The sequence below is a fragment of the Necator americanus genome, chromosome IV, assembly GCF_031761385.1.
Source record: "Necator americanus strain Aroian chromosome IV, whole genome shotgun sequence".
NCBI lineage: Eukaryota > Metazoa > Nematoda > Chromadorea > Rhabditida > Ancylostomatidae > Necator > Necator americanus.
In genome coordinates, this window is record NC_087374.1 from 17,720,104 (window position 1) to 17,743,640 (window position 23,537).

At 38.1% G+C, this 23,537-nt stretch overlaps 2 protein-coding genes across 2 annotated transcripts in view; one reads left to right on the top strand and one right to left on the bottom strand.

Moving 5' to 3' along the window:
* Window positions 1–2,814: 2,814 nt before the first annotated feature.
* Window positions 2,815–23,537, top strand: part of RB195_001716 (uncharacterized protein) — a gene marked incomplete at both ends in the record, with an annotated part of 29,407 nt that continues 8,684 nt past the window's right edge. Inside the window, 4 exons of the mRNA XM_013448563.2 lie at window positions 2,815–2,860; window positions 15,496–15,597; window positions 20,509–20,612; window positions 20,671–20,805. Of these exons, the coding sequence (XP_013304017.2) occupies window positions 2,815–2,860; window positions 15,496–15,597; window positions 20,509–20,612; window positions 20,671–20,805 (387 nt within the window). The remainder of the gene's footprint in view (window positions 2,861–15,495; window positions 15,598–20,508; window positions 20,613–20,670; window positions 20,806–23,537) is intronic.
* RB195_001717 (uncharacterized protein) lies at window positions 9,703–9,906 on the bottom strand (the record flags this gene model as incomplete). Its single annotated transcript, XM_064198637.1, has 1 exon — window positions 9,703–9,906. The coding sequence occupies one exon, from the start codon at window positions 9,904–9,906 to the stop codon at window positions 9,703–9,705; it is 204 nt and encodes a 67-aa protein (XP_064054518.1).

Genomic DNA, 23,537 nt, shown 5'->3' on the forward strand with positions numbered 1-23,537 from the left:
GTGGTCGGTCTAGCTGTACGTTTGCACCCTAAAGTTAAATTTCCAGCTTTACTGCAGTTTTCAGCAAACAAATTTACCAACATTTTGAAGCTAACTTAAGTTTGATCAAATTTAGGTAAAGTTGACATCCTCTCTGCTCTGGTCAGTTTACTCGTTTCATTTCATTTAACGGAAATGGAATCTAAGCACACTATAGAAGTGCGCTTCATCTCGGTACAATCGCACGATCGCATTCTGTTACTCAAACCACCTACAAAGGCAATCGGAAGTGCGCAAGCACTTTCTGGATTTCTGACGCAGAATTTTCTTCGTGTCCCTCTTGTATGCATGCCCTAATACTTTACTTCCGGCTATTTGAAAGAAATGCATAGGCGTATTTCTACTACACAAATAAATATTTTTGCATTTGTTCGCAAATTTTATGGTCATTGGTAACAAACTTTGCTTCCGCCCTTGTGTTCACATTAAGAACAGAGATACTCGAAAGTCATACAATTATTAATTTGTGAAACAAATAAACAATGAAGTGAAAATAAATAAATAATAATAAGATTACAAACTATCAGTTAATAACATTAACTAGTAACAATATATAAAATTACTTCGCCACATGTATTGTCATTTATAAAGGAAGGGGAACTGCTGAAGCGAGTCACGGAATTGCTGCTCAGTTGCCTAAAGAGTGGACGACGACGTGTGGAAGTTTGACCCACCGATCGATGCCCCATGCCGGTCCTTGTGGTGCAGTACCGCGCGGTACAACGACGGTCGGTCACGCGGTCGGCATCGCATGTCAGCACCCATCGATCAGCTCCCAGTGCCTTTACAACCACAATTATTCGTTAAGAATAATTGCTTCTTGACAGTTTTTTCTTATGGCTGGTATGCAATATTAATCGTTTGCTGGAATGACGGAAAATATATCACTATTATAGACGATGAAGTATGAACGTACCTAATTTTCAGCAGTATGTTATCGTTGATGACTCGGAAACGGCAAAGAAGCGTAAAAGCGCGCCCGGATACCATTTGTCAGCAACGGGAAGAATTATGAGTTATGAAATTTGCTGTTATAATTCCGAATAACAGCCAGCTACAATGATGGAGAAAATAAAAGGAAAAAAGAAAAAAAGGACGGCTATTTTCCGAAACAAAAATTATTCTCTGATCTTTTTACCTTTCTAACAGTAACTGAATAATTGCCACCTTATTCGCAGAAAGAAGGATAATGAAGCAGAAGAAAAGCTTCGTTATTTCCGGCTTCACTCCCTTTATCCACAAAGTTCGGGGATTTACGACCGTCTTTTCCTAACCGTTCCAAGACTTGTTCATTCTCGATTAATTTTCCGCCAATGCCTGTGTAATAGTGGTTCTTCACTGTTCCGGAAATTTTTCTAGAAGTCTGACAAAACCGATCTTTATTAATTGCGTGTTTGGGCCTCTTGATGATCATGAAAAATAATGAGTGAACATTGAAATAGCTTTTCTTGTTAGCCTTCTCACTTTTCCTTCGGATCCATAGCAAATTCTGCTGGTGCTGAAAAGTCTGATTGCAGATATGCTGCCTAAATAACAGCATTCTTTTTCCTTCGTATTTCTGAAAATGTCCTTATTATGTAGTTAAATTTAAAGAATTTTCGTTGAGCATTCAGGGAGTATGAATTAAATCCTTTTTGAAAGGAGTTGTCTCGGAAGTTCAGCTACAATCTCGGAATAGATAGTTATTTTGGAACGATTTTCGTTTTAAGAAACCTGTTACATTCCTAAAGAATTTGATGTGAAACTAGGAATTACGAATTCCTAATGAGAAAAAGGGAGGAAATAGAATTCCCATCAAAAAATGATTTCCTTCAATTGTTTCAAAATGTGACATTTTTTCAGAGCACAAGGCATGCTTTTCAAATGAAAAAGAACGAAGTTTGAATCGAAATTGGAACTTGATTAGACGAAGAAGCTTGAATTAAATTAAATTGATTTTTTTAGATGGCGATGTTCACCTGCATGTAATGATGTGTCTCCGTACATTTTCATAATATTTGGTCTGATTATGTTTAATTTTCCACTCGGTGACATCTCTTTGATTTCTTAGATCTGTCGTCTTGAATTGAGATTAGTGAAAATGTCTCGCAATTACAAAATAATTTATTACTTTATTCGATAGAGGGCATCTTTTGGAGCAGAAACTCCCTGAAACATCAAAGTGGCTGCTACAATGCCTAGGAGATTATTTAATTTGAGCGTAGGCGGAAAATTAATCGAGGGAAACATTCCGTGTGAGGAATTCATCCATGACATTTTAATTCTCTTCTTTGCTATCATCAAGGTCAGGTCTCAATTTGGACTTAGTTATTGGAATTAGGCGAAAGAATCCTGAGTTGTGGAAATAATCATTAAATTAAACATCTGATGAGATTGATGAGGTTTCCGCGATTTTTTCTTCGTTTTTCTTGACGAAAACTGAGCAAACGTCGGGAATCTCCACTGACTGCATCTCGGTGTCAGCTGTCCACGGATGGACCATTATCTATCACCACGGTCCACGGTCACGAGGCCAGCGTCCTCCATTTGTTGCCGTCGGCCGCTGCATGCGTGGCCACTCACTCACACTCGCCGCTGCCACCAGCTCCACCCCGGAAGCCCCGCCCCACCCCCGGTGGCTCCCAGATGCGTCACTGAGACTGAGACTCGTCGTCAGCGTCGTCCTCGTCGTCCTAACGTGGTCATCACCGCATTGAGTTGATCCCTTACTTGATCCGTAATATTGCGTCCGTCCGTCAGACGATACGTTCACCTATGACGACTAGCTAATGCGGAATGTTACTGACCAGCTTGCTCATGCTGGCCGTTGTTCATGTTTCGAGTAAGTTTTTGCATAAAACGCATGGATCCCCATCTAATTGAGTTGTTAGATCCGATCCGCTATTATGTCAAAAAGTTGTTCTACCACTTCGGAGAGATCATTCTCATCCTACTTTTATTTCTACTCCAAAAGAGCCGCAGAATTCTCTGTGATTTTATGACCACAGCACATTTTTGAAGTCAAATTTTTCAAATACTTCCCGTTCTTCTTTGTTTTAAATTTACTTGGTGAAGCTCAAAAACTTCATAATATGATCGGAAATGCGAAATTTATACAAGCAAATCAGCACCATTATTTTTTAAAAGCCTGTTTCTTAGCTTTCCGTCCGTAGAGCATACCGTAATCCAAGCGATCGCTTCAGGATCCCAAGTAAACAATGTACTAATTTTTTAGATATCCCGGTGTTTATTGAAGATAGACCTATTTGCATTGCTAAATCGAGAGGGATGTGAGCGTCACTATAGTAACTATGTCTAGTTTTTTTCATCATTCGGATCTATGCTTCTCTAAAATTCTTCTTGCTATCACAATTCCGTATTTTCGTTTCAATTCAAAATTTCAATTTCCAAATCCATTCAGGAGTCGAATGGATCGAACCTGTCTAGATTTGTGATCCTAACCTTCAAAATATCCAGCTGGTTTAACCAATAAACCTTATTACTGTACAGTCTTTTTGTTGTCTGTGCAAGTTTTGCCGGTGATCGTATCTATATTTCGCTGCGGAACTGCCTTTTCCCATATGATTTCTCATTCTCTCATCAGGTTTTTCCCATTATGTTTTATGTCAGGGTATCGGGAGTTCTTACGAAGTAAGTAGTCTTAAAAATGGAATGTTGGCATTTAGTAATAGTTGTGCACTTTCCTGAAGTAGTGGTATCAGGCAGTAGTAGGGGACCACTACGCCTTTCCCAGTCGTTTTTTGAGTCGGACTTTGTTTTGTGCTCCTAGGAAGTAGATGCTATGCGAACAACTTCCACACCATATCTTATTCTATCTTCTTTTAATCCGTTACTTTCACTCGGGTTCGTTCGCCACCATGTCGTGTACCGTTATTTTCGTGAAAGGGCCCAGATTCGTCGGAAAGTTTGCCTTCTAACAATTGGATAAAAGAAGTGCACTTACAATCCTTTGCTGTGTCATTCATTTCTAATTTCTCCAACGTTTTTTCTTAATCTCTAAATCTCCTACTTTTTCATGTTCTGTTGTTGCTGAGCGTCTCAATTTGAAATGCATTCTGACTTCCATTGAGACTTGTTTGCTTCCGTTCAGTCCCAGCTCATCCACACCATCCCTTATTTACACACACATACACACATACACGCATTAACATTGCATAACATTATCTCGCCTACTAGCTGTTAAAATATACGCACATGCACGCAACAAATTACTTTCTGCAGAAAACTCGTACAAAACAACGACGGCAACAGTTTTTTCGCACAATTAAATCCAAAAAACCTTGTGAAGCGCTTTTCTTGGCCAGCCCAGAGTGCACATAGCGCTGATCTTCAATGAATAGCTCATAATCAATGCCATAAGAAGACGAAAGTCGCTGTGTCTCCCGCAGCGAATGTCCGCGAATAAATTGAACTAATTTTCTGTAGCTCATAGCTCCCGGATCTGCAAAACGGCATGCTCCACTGGACTTGCGGATATGTCTTTAAGAGTAATCTGACACTGGAAATCACGAAAAAATCCAATTAAAACTTCACTTCTTTTGGAATGCAGAATGTTCCCTGGAACAGCCCAGGGCTCGTTGCTTGTCGCTTTCGTGAGTGCAATGACAAGGTGATCCGTCAAATTGCGTGCAAGTTCCGTAGAGAAAACGAACAGAGCGTCCTCACCATTTGATAGATCGCTTTTCTGCTTTGAGCACATGTAACTCTCTGGAAACACGCAATTTGTTACGTTCGTTCTGTCGCTTTGTGGTAACTGATGCTGGGATTCCAGGACTACAGAGTTGGAGGAAAACCATAACCACCGAACGAAACGTAGTTTCATTTTGGGTTCGGTGCGGGAGTTTTCTTTGGGTACAGAGGGAAATCCGGCTCTTATTGACTTTTACGTAGTTTGCAGGGTAAGTCCTGTGGTTTTCCCCGTCTGTTGGTGACGCACTTTTGCAGACGTTCATGAAATGACAAGTTCAACGAAAGAGCGTAACATCTTGTCGCGTTATTCTGAGCACAGCCAAGCGAAACTAAATGCATTTGACGCGCAGCGATATCGAGGATTAGGCACACACCGGCCGAGACCCAGCGGCAGGGTCATCGCCGCAGCCATCGCGTGGATGCACGCTATCAGTTGTGCCTGCGAATCGGTTTCAATTTCGACATTTGTGGATGACGGGCGGCGTGTACTTTTGCCGCACCAGAGACGCAGGGGAAAACTGCATGTTGTTGCAAAAGTTCGAGGAAAAAATGCTGGAATTGCTCTGGCATTGAACTCAATGAAATACGTTCACTTTGAGGAAGAGAGCGAGATGATGACTTTTCGTGGATTTATGAGACGAGCAGATGTCCTCGAGCGCGGCAGCATCTTTCCCCAAAGACATATGACGTTTGTTTGTTTTAGTAAATAGAGAGCTATCCAGGTATCATGTTCCCTTTCAGTGATGCAATAGTTTACCCATCGCTGCACAGCTCTTGCTAAGAGGGGCCATAAAATCCAGCTTAAACTGTTTTCTTTCTTTTTTTGACATCTCCCAATTCCTGAGAATTTGTGGACGGAAGAGTCGCTATCACCCGATAAATAAACGCGTTTACTGCGCTCAAGAAGCTGTGCCCCGATAACGATTTATATTTGCAGCAGTATAAAGAGGTGATATTTCTAATACGCTGGGAATTTCTTCTAATTTTTCTTGTAAGAGCAGCCTATAAACGTGAGAAATGATTTTTTTCCTCTCGAAATATTAACTTTTCAATTTTTACAATCTCTAGATATTTAGCCTTCAAACATCGCATTCTTATTATAATTTTTGCATGTGAACATTTTCGTCGTCGTTTTTCTGATGGTAATTTTGTACATGTAGGAAACCTCTGCTGTCTGAACGCCGAAGCAAACAACCTGTTTATTTTTATTTTATTGACGTTTTCTTACTATCAGTAAACATACGAGGGGCTCATGCGTTGAATAACTCTCAGAGTCATCTGAACAAAGAAACTGGGCACACCGACAGGTTTTCGAAATTTATTTTTTCTTCAAGCACCAGTTTAATTTTAAAGGATTCCTGCTTGAGCCTATATGTACATGGTTCACCACTGCGTTTGCTCTTGACTACAATATTCGGCTATTAGCAGAACGACTTGGAAAAAGCGGAAGATATAGGTTTTCTGCTTTGAGACGAGCTTTAGTCGTTATCCTCATTCGTTTGAACGTAATCTGTCAGATTAGCCAATAATCGTGGATGAATGATGTGGGCTGGAAAACAGTCGTACATTGACACACGAAAACCGGCACTTTGCCGTGATATCCTCGAAAAAAGGATTGAGTGGTTCGTGCGAGTTTCAAAGAATCCAAGAAGCGAGTCTGATTTTTGGCCTGAAACTTTGCAGATGAATGGGCTTATCTGCCTATTTTTTGCTTTAGCTCATTTTCAGAAACTTCGACGATTCTTGTCCCCCCCCATGTCTCCTGCTTGTGATTTTTGCTCCCAAATCAAAAAGAAACTGGGCTAGAGACAATTTAGGAATAATTATTCACAAGTGATTCATAAGAACAACGAAAAAATGAATGAAATTGAAATATTCTATGAAATTTCTGAAAAAGTGTTGTTAAGGGTTTGTTTTCATGCTTTTCATTATTGATCACACTTTCGCTTCCTTTGTTCGCTGTTTGTTTTATCAAAAGTTCAAATTTAAAGAGATTTTTTTGTAAAAGGTAAAATTTTCGAAATTTTCGAAGAGGGGGTGAAAACATTTTCCAAAAAATCAAACACAGTAAAAACAAAACACCTTAACCACGCTTAATAGTTTCTTCTTCTTTATTTCGCTGACATCGGTATAAATAGGATCTCCAAGGTGTTTAAACTTTTGATCCTGCACGTATTGAGTAGAAGGTTCTAACCTACTTGGTTTCAAATTAAAAATTTGAAAAACCATTAATTAGGTTTATTCCTTGATTCGAAGAAACCTTAGAAAATCACTTCAAGTTACCGCACTTACTTTTAAATCACTTTATGTTTATTGTTTTTGTTTTCACCTACTGATTTTCGATTATGTAGAAGATGAGTCTTTTTGCGAACCATTCTGCACTTTCGTCGGCTCACGATCACGCAGCTCGTCGTTCACATCGCACGGCTCTCTAACCAACTTTTCGGCAATAACTAACACGTCTTCAACGATGAAATATCCACTTGCCGGGCGAAGTCTTCGATTCGTTTGTTCATCCGAAAACACGCGAGGAAATCGTAGGACGCAATGGTCGGTCAAAGCTCACAGCATCATAATCCGCATCGTCGTCAACACTTCCAATATTCTCCAAACCTTTCTCTTGCGGACATGCGCTTAGCTCTCTCAGGATCGACCTGGAATGTGTATCGGTCGTGTTGCCTTCCATCCACCACCCCACATACTCTTAGCGCGCATCGGGCGGAAAATCTTGCGGCCGGCTGGGACTCGATAGCGAAATCCCTCTGGGAACCATCTCCGAGCTAACAAGTATTGGACACTTTGAATGTTTCGACGAGCAAGCGCGACTGCGGATGCTGTCGTCATCAACTACGAGGGTATTCGTGATCAGAAGGGAACTGCGGATTAGGTTGTGGATTAAGGTACAACGATTGCTGGCTTTGTGGATTAATGTCGCAGCCTGCTTGGAAGAGATTGTATCAAAATACTTCACAGTGCAGATTGTCAACTTGTCAGTTTTACTCAAATTTAAAATGTACTTTTTGAAATTAATTTGTCTCGATTCACTCTGATTTACCGCAACCGCGACAAAGGGATGCTGTCAAAAAACGGGAGTGACTACAGGGTCAGTGTTATGTGCACAGACTAAGATAAAACAATTATGTTTATCATTTCACAAGGATCAGAGCGGCATTTCCGAGCTTGGCATCGAACCAGCTTCGCAAATGCAGCACAACTTTCAATTTGATCCGTTTAGATCCAAGCTTTTTGAGGGATTTCTCTGGTGTTTTTCTTCCCGACGGGTCTACCCTTTCGAAATCAACGACACTTCTGTCTGTGCGGTAATGAATTCTGCATTTCTTTCTATCCGTTATTTGTTATCCCCTAACTGCTTCCTGGAAATGATCACTTCTTCCACGTCCTTTTTTTTTACATGCTTCTTCCTCTCCTCTTCTTCTTTTTTGCTTACTTCTACTAAGTTGAATACGAATACAACCTGAAGATCAATGTCAAATTCCTCTCACCCGCAGTTCACGTGCAATTCTGTTGAGGGAAAAGCGCCATGACAGATATGCATAATTTATTTGCAAAGATGAAGCAGTCACCGAGAAGAAAATGCACATACTTGTGAAATTTATGCGCAAAAATAATAACGTGATAAATGATCGTAGACAGTAATTAGTAACGAGTGATTTATTGAGGAAAAACCTACGGTTAGTCAGACATGAAATATGTCCTTACTTTACCGCTTCCATTGTCAGGGCAAACTTTGACTCTTCGACTCCTTGACCCTTTGACAAACCGGGGTTTTTTCTTCATAATATATAAAGTGAGTAGTTAGATTAGTTAGGTTAGTTAGTTAGTAAACACTTTTCAGGTTAGGCCACAAAAAATCCCTGTGACATTCTCAAATAAACTTTGCTATGTTGATGTCACTGGACTTAATAATGAATGCGAAAGCCCCACTGCTTTTTTTCGAGGACTTCTTCAAAATATGAGATCGAAGGGGACTAAACACACAGAAATGTCTCTAAAACAAAGTGGAAAGAAACTTGGTTTCTGTGTACAGTGGTGTGGAATTTTAGGGTTTATAGTAGAAAAGAGAAGAAAAGATGAGAAAAACGAAAGAGTACGTAGATTTTGGAAGTTGTGATGAATTCTAATCTCTAGGTCTGCGTTTGCATTTCAGTAGCGCTCGTTGGGAGGGAAACTTTATTTTTCTTCCTGGTTTCTCTGTTCCTACGGCTTTTTCATAGGTTTTTGACTCATCAGCTGCACCGTCTACAAATTTTCCACCTCAATAATCTATGTCTCCGAAACTGAGTGACGAATTTACGATAGTAATAACGACAACAGCAGTGGTAGAAATAAAAATGATAATAATAACAATGTTGTCAAAAATTATTGTTGTCTCAGATAATTCCTCTCTGAAGTCATCTCCAACCATAGAGAGCTACAGTTTGTAGTTTCTGAAGTTTATCATTGCTTAATTTAGTTTTGTTGAAGACAGTGCATGAAAATTAGTTTCTTTTCATAAGAATCTACGTAACTGTTTCCCTCTACTTTCTGTTATCGCTGCATAAACACTGTCACTGTTTTTCAAAAAGCGCTTTGAACCGCATGACTACAATTCCTGTTATAAATCTCATCGAATCGTTTTTCTCTATCTCTTCGCTGATCGTTTCATGGAAAAAGTGTATGCCTTTGAAAAAGCCGAGAACTTAGAGGGCACTCTTCTGGATTCAGCTATGACGAAGTGGGGGAAAAATTCAAGGGAGTGCACGGTTGAATTTCGGAGAAGAATTAGGACCATTTAGTTGCAGACGATGGATAATAATAATAATAATAATAATAATAATAATAATAATAATAATAATAATAATAATAATAATAATAACAATAATAATAATATCCCCTTTGTAATCCGTGATAGCACTTAGAGCAGAGTCAGGGGGTTCTGCGTATCGCCTGCCTCAAATAATAGTAGCAATATACTTAAAATAATAATAATAATAATAATAATAATAATAATAATAATAATAATAATAATAATAATAATAATAATAATAATAATAATAATAATAATAATAATAATAATAATAATAATAATAATAATAATAATAATAATAATAATAATAATAATAATATTGGAATGACAGAAATAACACCATTTGTATTTATTTCGTTTGTTTTTTTCATAACAGATAAAGGGAATTTGAATGAAAGTCATTGATCAGACTATCTTCTCTCTAAACTACCTCTTAATCAATTTATAATTATGTTTTCTGGGTGTTTTTCTAGGATTCCTTTCTAAATTCTGATCTCCAACATGTATTCGTCTATTATTTCTGTCTCTCGACCAAACGCAAAGAGCCCTTCTCGGGGTTTAAACACAGACGGGTTTTGCAAAAGAGGACCCGTAACCGAAAATTCTGAGCATGCATCTTCATTGTTAGACCCTGCACTTTAGTCAACTTTTTATAGTTTTTTGAAAGATCAGGAAACTGTGTGGAAATTGAAGGAAAGTTCTATGCCTTTCGAGAAAGTGACCACAAAATCCCCTAAATGAAAGAAAAGCCGAAGTGAAACTTTCCAAGTCCCACAGAAAACTACCGTCTTTATTTAAAAAAAAATGTTGGCTGCAGCTCAAGTAAATCGATTAAAAACTACGTTTTAACGTGCCAAGACTCAAAGACAGTCGAACATGGGCACTACCGTCTCTATCTTTGTTCGAAACTTTCGGTATGTATTGTATGTTCTGAGAGTTTTCGAGCATGTTGAAACGAAATCGATATCATGATGGAATTTTCGTGGGAACGTCTAGAACGAGGGCACCATAGCTGACAGAAAATACAATTTTCTCTACAATTGGGCGGAAACTCGATGCAAGTAAAATTTTCGCATGTTTGCGCTATCCTTTAGATACGCGTTTCATGCATTTTTTTAAAGTATGTTTTCCATCGTTTTGGGACATATTTTGTCTAATGAATTGCCGCTCCATCTCGCAATAAAAAAGGTGCACTTAAATGGAAAATATGAAAGAAATGTGGATATTGTTGAAGAAAAAGCTGAAAAATTGGATTTTTTTTCTTTTTAGGCTTTTCATCGCCTTTACGCTTGAATGCTTGCAAGTAGGTATTTTTATAGTCTGAAGAAAAATTGGTGCAATTCTCAATTTTCGAAAAAATGAACTTCAAGAGATATTTCTTAGATTCTCACTAAAAAATTGGATAGTGATTTCTGCTAAGATGTGCACCTTGAAGTGAAAGAACTAACTGAAGGAAAATTCTTCTACCTCAGAAAATTGCATTTCCATCTCAAAGAATTTCAAAAAGAAAACAAGAAACAAAATATGATTAGGAATTCTGCTTTGCGAAATAGTATAGATCAGTACAAAATCGAGTATAATCCTAAATCTTATGAATACAATCGTGAAAACCATTATTTACATTATAATCGTCGGAAGTATTTTTCTCTGTTTGAGATCTTCTTTGTTATCCCGGGAAAACTACCGTAATCCACGACATTTCCCATAATCTTTAGGCGAGAAAATTGGGCATTTGGTGTTACTTAGCACGCGTGTGTGCGCTCTCTCAGCCGAAGGAACAGCTGAGGAGGGCTTAGCCTCGTGGAAGGTCTAAAGAGCACGAGGGATTAACTCGTCATGAAGACAACTCGCGTCTAAAAAACGGGAGCCGCCCGGTTAGTCGTCCGCTGAATAAGGAGGGGAATCGCGCTCGTTGTCGTGTGCCTGTTGTTGCGCTGGTTGTTTACACGAATTGAGAGCGAGAAAAGAACGGGAACGGCAGCTGCGATTAAAATGTCGAATGAGCAGCAAAACTCCACGCAGCGGATGAGGATCCACGACGACATTCGGCCGGCGATCATTTCAAACAAACCCTCATCTCATTCGGGAATTCATAGGATTTCCATTTATAAGCACTCTGTCGCGAGGAATCCACCAAGAGAAGCATATTTTATCGTAAATCCTACCAAATACTGTCCTCGGGACTCGAAATGGGTGTGAAACGCAAAACGTCAAGTACCCGAACCTCAAAATTTATCCCTCATTATTAACTTACCGTGCACTTCTTACCTAATTTATCTGTTTTCGTCTTTTGAAGAGCAGAACAGTTAGACGGCTCTTGGTCTTGAATGGAGAGACGTCAAGATCAGCGATTTCTTTGCGATTTCCCCTGCGACTTATCTTTTGAATGAGTAAATTTTACCTGAAGGTGCCTTCCTTCTTTTTCCCCTTTTTTCTTTTTCCTTTCTAAAATGGCTATCAGTAATGATGGGTTTTCAAAAAAAATTTCCTGCACCCTCCTGCTTCCTGGATGTCATTCCGAAAGGTATTTCGGCAGCTGCGTTCAGAAGTTACCTCCATAGCCGGTGTCCGAGTACAGAAGGAGCTGTGGTAAAGAGTGGTTTACATAGTCTAAGCCTTTCTAGGATTCTACGGAGGCAAACTCAGCCGTCAAAGGGGCGAGATGGAATATTTGAAAAGTTTATTCGAGCACTTTGATGGAATTACATTTCGAGGATTACACAGCGCTCTGCTGTGCTAACACACAAATGAAAAGCTGTGAATAATTCATTATTGTTTACTTTTCGTTGATACTATGAACTTATTTCAATTACCGTACCCTTCCGGGTAGACTATGATTGCTGGTTGATTGTAGTGGTAAAAAATGCATGAAAGTGAAACTTTTCGATAATAAAGAAATCATTTGTAAAATTCTTTGCAGCAGCACAAAGAGTTTTACAAGTGATTTTTTATCATTCTTTTTCCTTTTTTTGCTGTCGAACCCTGGAATCATAGCTCTTCTAGTAGTTTGTTAAGTGATCTCCTCTTACTTCTTCTTGCCATGCTATTTTTATTTCGGAGAATACAAGAAATTTTACGGTGGCCAGAGGCTTTGAAATGGGAAATATTTCAAATGATTCGAAGGAAATCTTTGGATATCAACCCTCTAGCTGTCGAACTTTCCCTTTTTTCGAAAATCACGAAAAAAATCAGTGGAATAATGTTTTAACGACATGTAATTTTTTAGCTTACTGGTCAGTGTACTACTTAGCTGCGGTAGAATCGATTCCTATCCCTTGCTCCAAATTATAGAATTTAAAATGTGCTGACCACTACTTTAATTTTTTACATTTCGTAGTTTGGGAGAAGAAACTTTCTCCAGCATAGCAGGATGTTATTCTTTTCATTCGAAAAAAATAAAAATTCCATGTCAATCACTGGCCAGTCACCTGTTACTGCTAGGAATGCTATGGCCGATGAATTGTTTTGTTTTCCACCGGGGACACACACTTAATTCACTTTTTGTATAGAGAAATGAATGGCGAGAGCTAATGAGAAGTCTTCGATGCCACATTTTCCGCTACCGTTCATCGTGCGTCCACCATTTTGAGATTACTGACCATAATGCGTTGAGCGAGTTTTTTTCGCACGCATAAACAGAAGGATCAGTTGTCCGACGATGTTGGAACAAGCGAGCGAAATGTGATCTAACTCGAGTTACACGCAGCATCAGTATAAATGATCGCATTTCACAAACACACCGAACACCTGCACCCACCCCCGCCACTAGCAACTAATCTTTTTGGCTTATGGAGCACGAGAAAACTTGTCTCGGGCGATTTCTATGTGTATTGATTTTCCGGATTTTCCATGTGTATTGAGGAGGAAACAATGAAATTTGTCATGCTAACAGATTGGCAAAGCTTGAGTCCGGATGAAGCAGCAGTACTCTGAAAATTTGCACGCATCAGTGGCATTTGGCTGGATTCACAGGGAAATCCATCACAATGAATTGGGGATTAGGGGAACTTCTTCAGTAAGCGAACGAAAAATTCCATTTTAATCGTTCACTCTGGATTAATTGGTTACGGTTGCTTGGGTCAGCAGGGAGATAAAATTGGCAAAGTGGTGGTGAATAGAATTTCATCTAAGGAACAAATTTTTCCTCCTTGAAATTGCAACAATTGCGGGGAAATTTAGCAATTAATTTGTAATATTAATGACTGCGTAGCCTCCATTAACTTCGCTAGGCGCTTCCAGCTGCTGCATCCAAGAGGTTACCTTGAATCATGAGGAGGAGATACTCAGTGTTCGATTTACATGACTTTCCAAGGAATGACACTTTTTCTCGTCCCATTCACGAAGCAATTCTCACCGTAGAGGTTTTCAGCTGTAGCTTCTCTTCCTCGGGAACATCTTGAATCGTTCCAGAAGCATCTTCAATTTTTCCGAAGTAATCAGCTGAATACTCATAATTAAACACTACATTTTATTCCAGTTTGATATCACTTTGCTGTGACGTCTCCATAATTCAGAAGAACTAGTATTTAAATTCCAAAAGCTAGTCTGCTAGCTGCCCTTTGAAGATAAATCCTGTGAAAATTATTTCTAATACGTCAAAAAAGCTGAAAATATTTGGCTGACACTCAAAGGTACTTGAAGATCAAAAAGTAACGATTTGATGAAAGTAGTCTTTCTACCTATTTATTTGTTTATCTACTACATAACTGGGCCTTTAGACTCCACTCTAAATAAGAAAAAATACTGGAGTTCAAGGTCTGATCTCTTCCCTTTTTCCATTGCTCTCTCTTCTCTTCTACCTCTTCTCTCTCTTTCCTCTCCTTCTCCTCATCATTCCTGCTCTTGTGGTCTTCCTTTTCTACTATATATTAAAAGAAAACTTAAAGTTTAGCTGGAATGTGACACTTCATAAAGTTCATAGTTCATGCATAAGGTTCAGCGCCAGGTCTCAGATTATAGATTGATTTTTTTCTGGAAGTTAGATTCCTTTTCTCTTCACCAATGTTTCTCCTTCATTACATCCAGATTGCATGTGTTCCAGTACATTAAACGTGGACGAATGCGACTTCTTATCTGATTTGCTGAGATGGATTCTTTGTGTATCATCCAAAGTTTCCTGGAAGCTATGTACATAGTGGGTATGGTAAGGACAGGGGAAGAATTAGCAGATTCTGAAACTCTTGTACACCTCTTCTACAGTAAAACGCGATTAGGTGGGATGAAATTAAAAAATGAGGCACAGCAATATCATATAAAGTACATAAATAGTGAAACAAATGATAAAATAAATGACAAAACACGTAATATAGAGTGTAACAAATGATATGAAAATAAGAAAAGGTATTTATAATTTTATTCCATGACATCCATATCAGAGGATTTACAGATCAATGGATATTCCAGAAGGAGAAATTTTAGATTAAAAACCCCAATTCACTTCAGCAAAGGGAATTTGATTTGAATGTTATTAAATTGTTGTATTGAATTGTTCTTAAATTATTTGCCTGAAATAAAGAAGGGCCGTTAAGGGCATTTTTCCCTTAAAACTTTATTCCTGACCGAGATCGCTTTTCCTAACCGATAAGACCGTTCTCTTTTTATTCCGGTCATCCGTCGTTTATCTCGCGATTCATTTTCGTCTTGCATCTAACTCCTACACCTTGCTTTCTGCTAGGCGCCGTTCTTTTATTGACGACGAGAAACCAACTGTTCGCTCCCTAAATCATTATTAATTGAACAGGACGGCGATGTGGGAATTTACACATCAAAACAATATATTATTCCGAATGAGGGAACGGAGTGGACAATAAGTTTTTGAACCTTATCATTTAGGGGAAAAATTATCAACGGAGTGGTAGGAGAAACAAAATAGGAACGGCTAGCTTTACATACCAGTTTTCTTCTTCTCTTTTCCGCCTTTTCTATTTCTTTTTTTTCCTCTCAACTGGGAATTTTTTCAGAATGTGGCCAAGTGAAATGTTTCTGCGACCGCGATTCCTGCGACGACAACCTTCTATGTCAAGGCGATTTTTGTTTTATCGGATTGAGAAGAGAGGATACTGGTGCGTCACACACAACATTCTAATGAGTCCTGAAAAAAGAAAGAGCGTACTCAAAACCTTTTCCGAGAGAAACCATGCACCAACTGAAAGGTTCTGAAGAAATTGGGAATTTTACCAACACTTGGACTTTCTCTGTTCCGTTATTTTTGCTTAGTTCTCTATATGTTAAAGGTTTTTTGACTAAGCTTAAAAAGCAAACAATTCCTTTATAAAATATTGCTAGAAGTAAAAATGATACTATTATTCTCGATCGCAATAATGTTAGAGTAGTAAGTAGTTACTTTTTCAAATTTCTCCACACGCATTTCATACTTCGTTCAGGATCGTAAGCCAATTTTCTAGCTTTCTTTTCTCAAAATTTCGGCTAGAGGGAGGATACGTTTTTTGGAGAGTTCTCCAGAATTAGATGACAATTATGTCTTTTTTATTATTTGAACGGCTTAAAGTTGTTCCAGTTGATGGGAACTTGATGTTTTCCATTCTTTCTACTTTTTACTGTTCAAAAACTTAGATTTTTAGGATGAATCAATTGATTATTTTTCTTTTCAACTCCCTGGGGTTATTTTAGATCAACACTGCCCTTTCTGAAGTTCTTGGCATTCAATTTTGACCTCTTCACATTATGCAGATTTATTTATGTTTTGTTGATTTACTGGAAAATTCACAATAAAAGCACATTCTTTTTACGTTTACACAGTTGTCTCCATCATCCAATTTTTTTCCTGAAAGCAGTCTTTGGTGGCAAACTTGCAAATAACTATTTGTAATAACGTAAGCATAGATTAGCACAGAGCTTCAGGAATTTATTCCTCATTTTCTTTTTAAACAATAATAAACAACAATTATTCTACCCCCTGGAAACCTTAATGTCTGATATTGTATACAAGAAAGATTACAAATCAATTTCTGGCATTTCTTTGATGCCAGGAGTTTACGAACTCTCTCTCTGAATTTATTTTTCCTTTTTTAAAGACAACGGGTTAGTCCATATATGTCGCATATGTCATTTGCAACTTCATTATCATTCGTTCTTCTACTATCCTCCGTCCTTAGCAAGAACTATCAAGCCTCATCGCTACCTCTTACAAATTCCGGAATATGTGCAGTGTCAGAACCATCATCCAAGTTTTATCGTTCTTTTTTCTCCAATGCGCGCCCCAGAAATTTCTGGACGAATGTGTTTCATCTCGTTTCATGTCCCATAACATACACGCGAACAATTTGAAGACAACAACAAAACGAAATAAACCAGATGGCCGAGCTCATCACATAGGAACGCTAACGACGTGGATCGTGTCGAAAAGCTCGACTCGTTCGTTGTCCGTCTATTTCCCGGAGGAACTCTAATTTTTATGAGGACAGCGGAGATCGAAACACACCAGCTCCTATCGAGTAGCTGATTGCTAGCGTCAAAACACGCCTAGGACTAGGAACATTTTGTTTTTTATGTGGAAAAAAGTCCCCGCTACTTGGGTGATGTACTTCGAAGGACTTACTTATCAGTGGCCATTAGGTTTGTCCTTCTCATCCATGGGGAAGAGACTGTGAATGGCGTGCTCGGCCAGATTTCTCCAGAAATTGGAAAGCCTGCAACTGCCACTCTCTCGTCATTTGCATAAAAGAAGAGCTACGACGCTCCATTGTTCCCGATTCGTTAGGAATACAACCTTTTAGTGAAGGTACTGTGTATTTGTGAGGCTCACTGCACAGTCTCAAATATATTCTCATTCATTTTCTACGATCCTCTTTTTTGCTGCACTTTTGAGGTTGCTCCCAAAATTCGTTTGTCCATGGTGAAACACATCTTCAGTGACGTTTTATGCCGTCGATTAAAACCGCGCTATTCACAGCGAATAAATAAATGTGTAAAGATGGCACTTGCCGTTTCAGCGAGTTGAAATGATCTTTGCAAAATGATAGGGTGTTTCACCGAGAGCGACTCCATAGCAGGAATGAACATTCAAAGCATGGGTGAGGTGCATGTGAATGTTAAGGAGAAGCGTGAAAGAGTAAATGCAGAGACCTGATTTAAAAAGTCGTCGGCAGGAGAAGTGATCCGGTATCACTTGCTATTACTTGCTTGTTTACTCGTTTGTTGATCGAACTCAGCTGAAGAAGATGAGCTATAGGAGCACAAAATCTTGTGTTTCGGATATCAGTTGTTTTGGTGGTTTCCTTTCGATGGAATTGAAAAGTGAAATGAACAGTTCAAAAAATTTGTTCAAATAGTCGAATTGGACGTGAAGATGGCGGCGAATAACAGCTGATCGTCGATCAAATGTTCCTACAGATCGAACTGAAAATCTTCTCCCTTTGGGAACGTCTATTTTCGCACCAATCAATTCGAATCAAACTACAACTAATTGATGTAAACCTAGGAGAAAATAGTAGATAAAAAGTAGTAGTTAATAGGGAGTAACTTGATATTATGTGCACAGACTATTCGATATCCGATAGTATTTTGCGTCTTTATTTACCAGGTACTCCTAGGCCCTACATTATTACAATATGTAATTATTCTTGTGTAGTGTTTTTTTGTGCGTTCATAGTGCCAAATTCCACCACTTCTTTGAGCTTTAACAATGCTGCACTTAAGAGCAGATCAAGGCAGCCTCATCCATTTTTTTCTCTCAATATCGTTTTTTGTTGTCCTTTTAAGAATCCAAGCAATCACATTTCGAATATCTTCATTGGAGCTGAAATCGTCATCATAAAATTTGCTGAACAGGCAGCAATCGATTAAGGGACAGATTTGGGGGAAATGCGAGACCCAGAAAATTTTATCAAATTATTCCACGTTTCAGGATGACCTTAGAAAAATTTCGAAAGAGGGTGGGACCGTGCGTGGCTTCTCCCATGTCATGGGCTGCGGTTCACTCAGCTGGGAGGAGAGAAGCGAACAATTGGTTGTTATAAGAGTTTTCAGAAGAATCCAGCTAAATGAACCCTTCCTTTTTGACGGGGTTCTAAACAAATAACATTGCGAAACATTTGTGTGGCTTAGCTCACAGCGAGTAGCGTTTCACTGACTTCGGAAAATTCCTGGAGAATGGAGGCTGTTCTTTCGTATAACTCCCTTCATTTTCTTTCTTTTTTCTTTCTCCCAACTCTTTCCTTTCAATCATAATCACGTTCAGAGCGGTATGCGAATTTGTGTGCATAATTATGCAAGCGCGATTAAGCTTTGGAATCGTGAGAACCTCCCTTCTATTCGTCGTAGTCCTTTAATTGCACCCTATTCATGGTATTCAGGGTACGATTACAATCACATCCGTACTTGCTTGCCTCAATTTACTAACCTCTAATAATGTTAAAGGGAACTTTTCTAAGCAATTTCCTCTCCAAATAGTTGGTACAATTATTGGCGTATTTAAATGAATAAGAAGATAAATAAACAAATTGATTTTAACAAATGAATTGTCAGGAAGCTTTCTAAAACGATCTGGAATGACCTTTTCGGGAACTAAGCACGAATTATTGGAAATGGAATGTTCAGAGCGTAGCTTCTGTTACATGTTCACATTTAATCAATATATTTATGCTTTAGAAATTTTCTTTCAAAGCTTTCGATCTTCGAATTCGATTCGCTCTTCCGGAGTTTGGAAGGCCGGTGTTCTGAAGCCCAAAGAATGAGGATTAGAATTTTTAGAAGATCCAGAGCCTCTTCACACTTTTCCCAAGTTCCCATGTTTCAGTTAGGCGTGACTTCTCAAGAGAAAGAAGTTGCGCATAAGTATGTAACTATGAAGGATAAGGGGGGCGATAGGAGGAAGAGGAAACCTCAAATAATTATCGCCCGAACGTTCACTATCTTGAAAAATCGATTTTCCTCTCTTCACCGTAATTGGGAATGACATTATTTCAGAACCTGACGTTTAACTGTTCTAAGCATCCTGAGGGTTTCCGACGGATCAATTCCTTCCATATTGATGTTTACTACTTAACCGTACACTGTACGACAGTAAAATAAACAAAGTAGATGTAATAAGGTAGATGTACACAAATGTGAAAAAATTAGATAAAATATCAGTAGTGATAGTTAGTATTGTAAAAGTGCTAGCTATAAATGTAAACAACAACAAGTAAAAATTGCAGCCGATGACATTGATGGTTATTCGTTAGAACTAAGAGACCAGAAAGACAAAATAAGCCCTATTGTCTTTTCTGTTATTGTACTACCTAATTGCAGGCCAATTATTTTACTGCAAAGCTGACCCAAGAAGTGCTCGCATGTGTGGAGAATAGCGGAAATTTCGCGAGAATTCGAGAGCTGTCGGCAGATTGCATCAAAACATGGGCAATTGAAGACGAATGTACACGTCAACATCCAATGAATCCATGCTCAGATTCTACGCGCTGGACAAACGCATCACAAGAGAACCGATTAAAAGGGACCCGTGGCAGATTAGATGGTGTTCTCTCCGTAAAAAATCTAAGCATATCAGTTGAAAATATTACCGAGTGCTGTGCGTAGCGCGTCGCGGAATTTAGTGCTTCAGACGATTTAAGTGACCTACGCGACGCAAGAAGAAATTGAGAAAAATCAAGGCGTCACAGAAGCACTAGTTCGTTACTTAAAGATCTGATTTACAGTAAGTGCACTAAAAATAATAAATATTAATGAAATAACTGCAGATCTGACTCAAATATTTCATGTACATGCGAAATTAATCGATTTATTTAATTAATTTATTTATTTCTACTTAGGTAGCAGGCTGTTTGAAAAATACCTCCTATTCTTAGAAGGACCCTTCTCGGTATTTTTTAAAAAACCAGAATTTCACGAAGATTTCCATACACATGCGAAAACTTTCTCCTTTCATTCTCTCCTGACTGGAGATCATAACCACCGTTTTTGAACCCATCTTAACAATCAATACCGATCAGTGCACTCTATCCTCCTTTTTTAAGGTGATACTCCGAAATTACGGCAACACTGCGGTTCCGCCGGTGAAATACCGTACTTGAACGGTGGTCACACTCGATGTGAGGAACGGATCGATAACTGGCAAGAGGTGGGGTTTATTGATCGAAAATCCTAAAATATAGGTCAATACTTATACTTTCCTGAAGATCTGCAAATGCGAAGAGGATTTCTGCAATACGTTCGCCTACCTTCGATCGTCGATCGATTCACGACAGGACAGACGTGATGTTGTGCAATTCACCAAACAGGAAGTACCGTACCCACCTGTTCATTCACGACCGGTCAGTTTCTGTCAAGCTATTAGGTAACCATTCATGTCTTGTTTCGTTCACTTCGAGCATTCGAATAATCATCGTTACAACACTAGGAATTCAGTCTGATTTTCGAGTTGTTCTGATTCTTTGGTTAATTTCCATTCGACTAAACAATTATTTTGAATTTTAAAAATTTCGGCAGTGTCCCGCAATGTTCGTTGATTTTATCACGAATGCTTCAAGAATTTGTTGAAGATTATTCTTTGTCGCTAAAAAGTGCATGTCTCCTTTTATCTTTTTCTTCTCTGCCACTTCATCAGCGAAAGAATGAATGATGGGAAAAAATAATAGCTGCACTATCCTGCGGTTGAAAATGTACTTTCATTTTTTAAAATTTTTTCTCTAAAATACTAGTTTCCTGTTTTTCTTTGGGTGAGGATATTTCTTTTCTGTCTGGGGAACTCTGCGACATTTTTTTTGGGTATTTGCGAACAGATTTGTTCAACTATATATAGCTACTAAAATGTTTGCAAATTTCTTTTTCTTTTTTCCCGAGTTTTCATGACTTGGCTGAAGAACGTGCCAATTGTACGTAAAATTAGGTAATAAAATGACATTGTATTGAATTTAACTGTGCCAGTTCATTCCACTTCGCTAGTTTTTCATCCTTCCACACCCTCACATCTCCATTTTTTGCGCTCTCTTCTTCAGTTTTTATCCCTATCGAGAGGTCGGAGTATTTGGAACAATTCAATTCTCCCACTTCTAGCTTTCCAAACATGACTTTTCCCAAATTTCTCGCACTCTTATACACTATGTCTGTGGTTGTAGAAGCCAAAAACTTTCTTCCTGCTTTTCCGACTATTCCTTGCGTTTATGAGCTCTCTGCATACAATATTTTACCTAGATATTTCACGATATTGCTACCTTTTTATCCAACATTTTTTTTCAGAAGACAGTCTGCTTTTCTGTATTTTCGCTGTTTGAATACTAAACTGTCATCATCCTTCTCGCGTAACTCAATCAATTTGTCAGGTTATTCTTCAGTCGGGTTATTCGCTCCAGTCTAATATTTATATCGCAATTCAAATAGTCTCCACTGGATTTTTATCTCGATTTCACAAAATATTTCACGAATTTTTTCTTTTGGTGTTACGAAATATTTATAGAACACTTTAGTTACCGAATATTGTCAGGCGGTCCCTAATTCACTCAGAAAATCTTTTCTTTTCGAAATAGCTTGAAATAGGAGCTAGCAGGTAATAGACATGTTCCATACGTTATCATTTGTGATTTCAGAGTGTGTCCAAAGACATCTTAATCCGAACACCAATTATGCGAAAGAAAATTAGAAATTCAATCATTTGAGGGATAGTAGAGAAATTTGACAAGAGAAAATAAAACTTCCGAAGAAATTTCTCGGAAACTCAAGTTTAAATTTTTAATTTAATTACATAATTATAAGCATATATATAATTATAAGTATTATAAGTATATAAGTATAATTCATACTTGTTATCACTACTACTGTTTAGTATTTCTTACTTTTTATTACTTGCATATGCACTTATTGGGCACAAGAATTGTGGTGCTGTGCCTGTGCTTCTTAGATTTTGTAATTGAAATAATTTTTTAAAATGTTGGCAACTTTTTTATCTCTATGACCTTGACAATAAACTGGCCAATTTTGTAAAAATTGCTAAAATTTTCTTTTTTTTTAAATTTAGAAATGGAGTGTGTTTCTTTTTTTCATTGTAGAATTGGTGTATGTGAATAAGTGAATAAGTGTGCTCTCCATTATTCTCCATAATCCTTTTCAACATGTTTGAAAAATTTTCAACTTTTCTCTGTACAATTCATTGTTGACAGCGACGAAAATTTAGTATAGTAGTTTCCAGTAACAGTTGGAAAAAACCGAATTATTTACAGACTCAATGTAATTGCTTATTTATTCATAATATAGAGTCGATAAGAATTTTCTGGAGCAAAAAAATTAGAGAAACCGAAAAACGCTGCTCCGTCAACCTACCACTGCGGATATTTCGTAGAGCTACGTTGTTCCCGTAACGTTAACGACCATGTCACATGCTGGATGGGAGGATAAAATAAATGATGGTCCTTCAGTGCACAACGAGCGAGGTGACTATAACATAAACAACAAGCTTTATGCTAAGCCCAATCAGGGAGACAATCTGTCGTGAGAGTGACAGCGGAAGTCCAAGCTACGTAGTAGATTTTTCCCCAGAGACTATGAGGAAAACTAGGGCCCACAAACTAATTCAAGCTTGATTTACGGGTGAGTCGAACTCAGGTTGCTCGAGATTCCTCGAGGGTCATACATAGATTTCCAAAAGAAAGTGAAGTGAGGATTGAAAAATATTTATATTGTGTTTATGTTTATGTTCATATATATATATATATATATATATATATATATATATATATATATATATATATATATATATATATATATATATATATATATATATATATATATGTGAACATAAGCATAAACACAAACACAAACATAAACATAAACGGAATAGCGAAGCAACAACTGTTGCTTCATTTCTATGTCTTAACGTGCAGTTCCTGAATAAATGCCAAATTGCCTTAATTATTCATTAATTGAAAGTTTAGTTATGAGGTCAGGGATCTTAGTATTACATTGGTTTCGACTCTCACATATCTGCCTCGAAAATCCCAAAAATAACATTCATTAACAATTCCGAGCTGTTTTCTTCGACTTCACTTCCCAC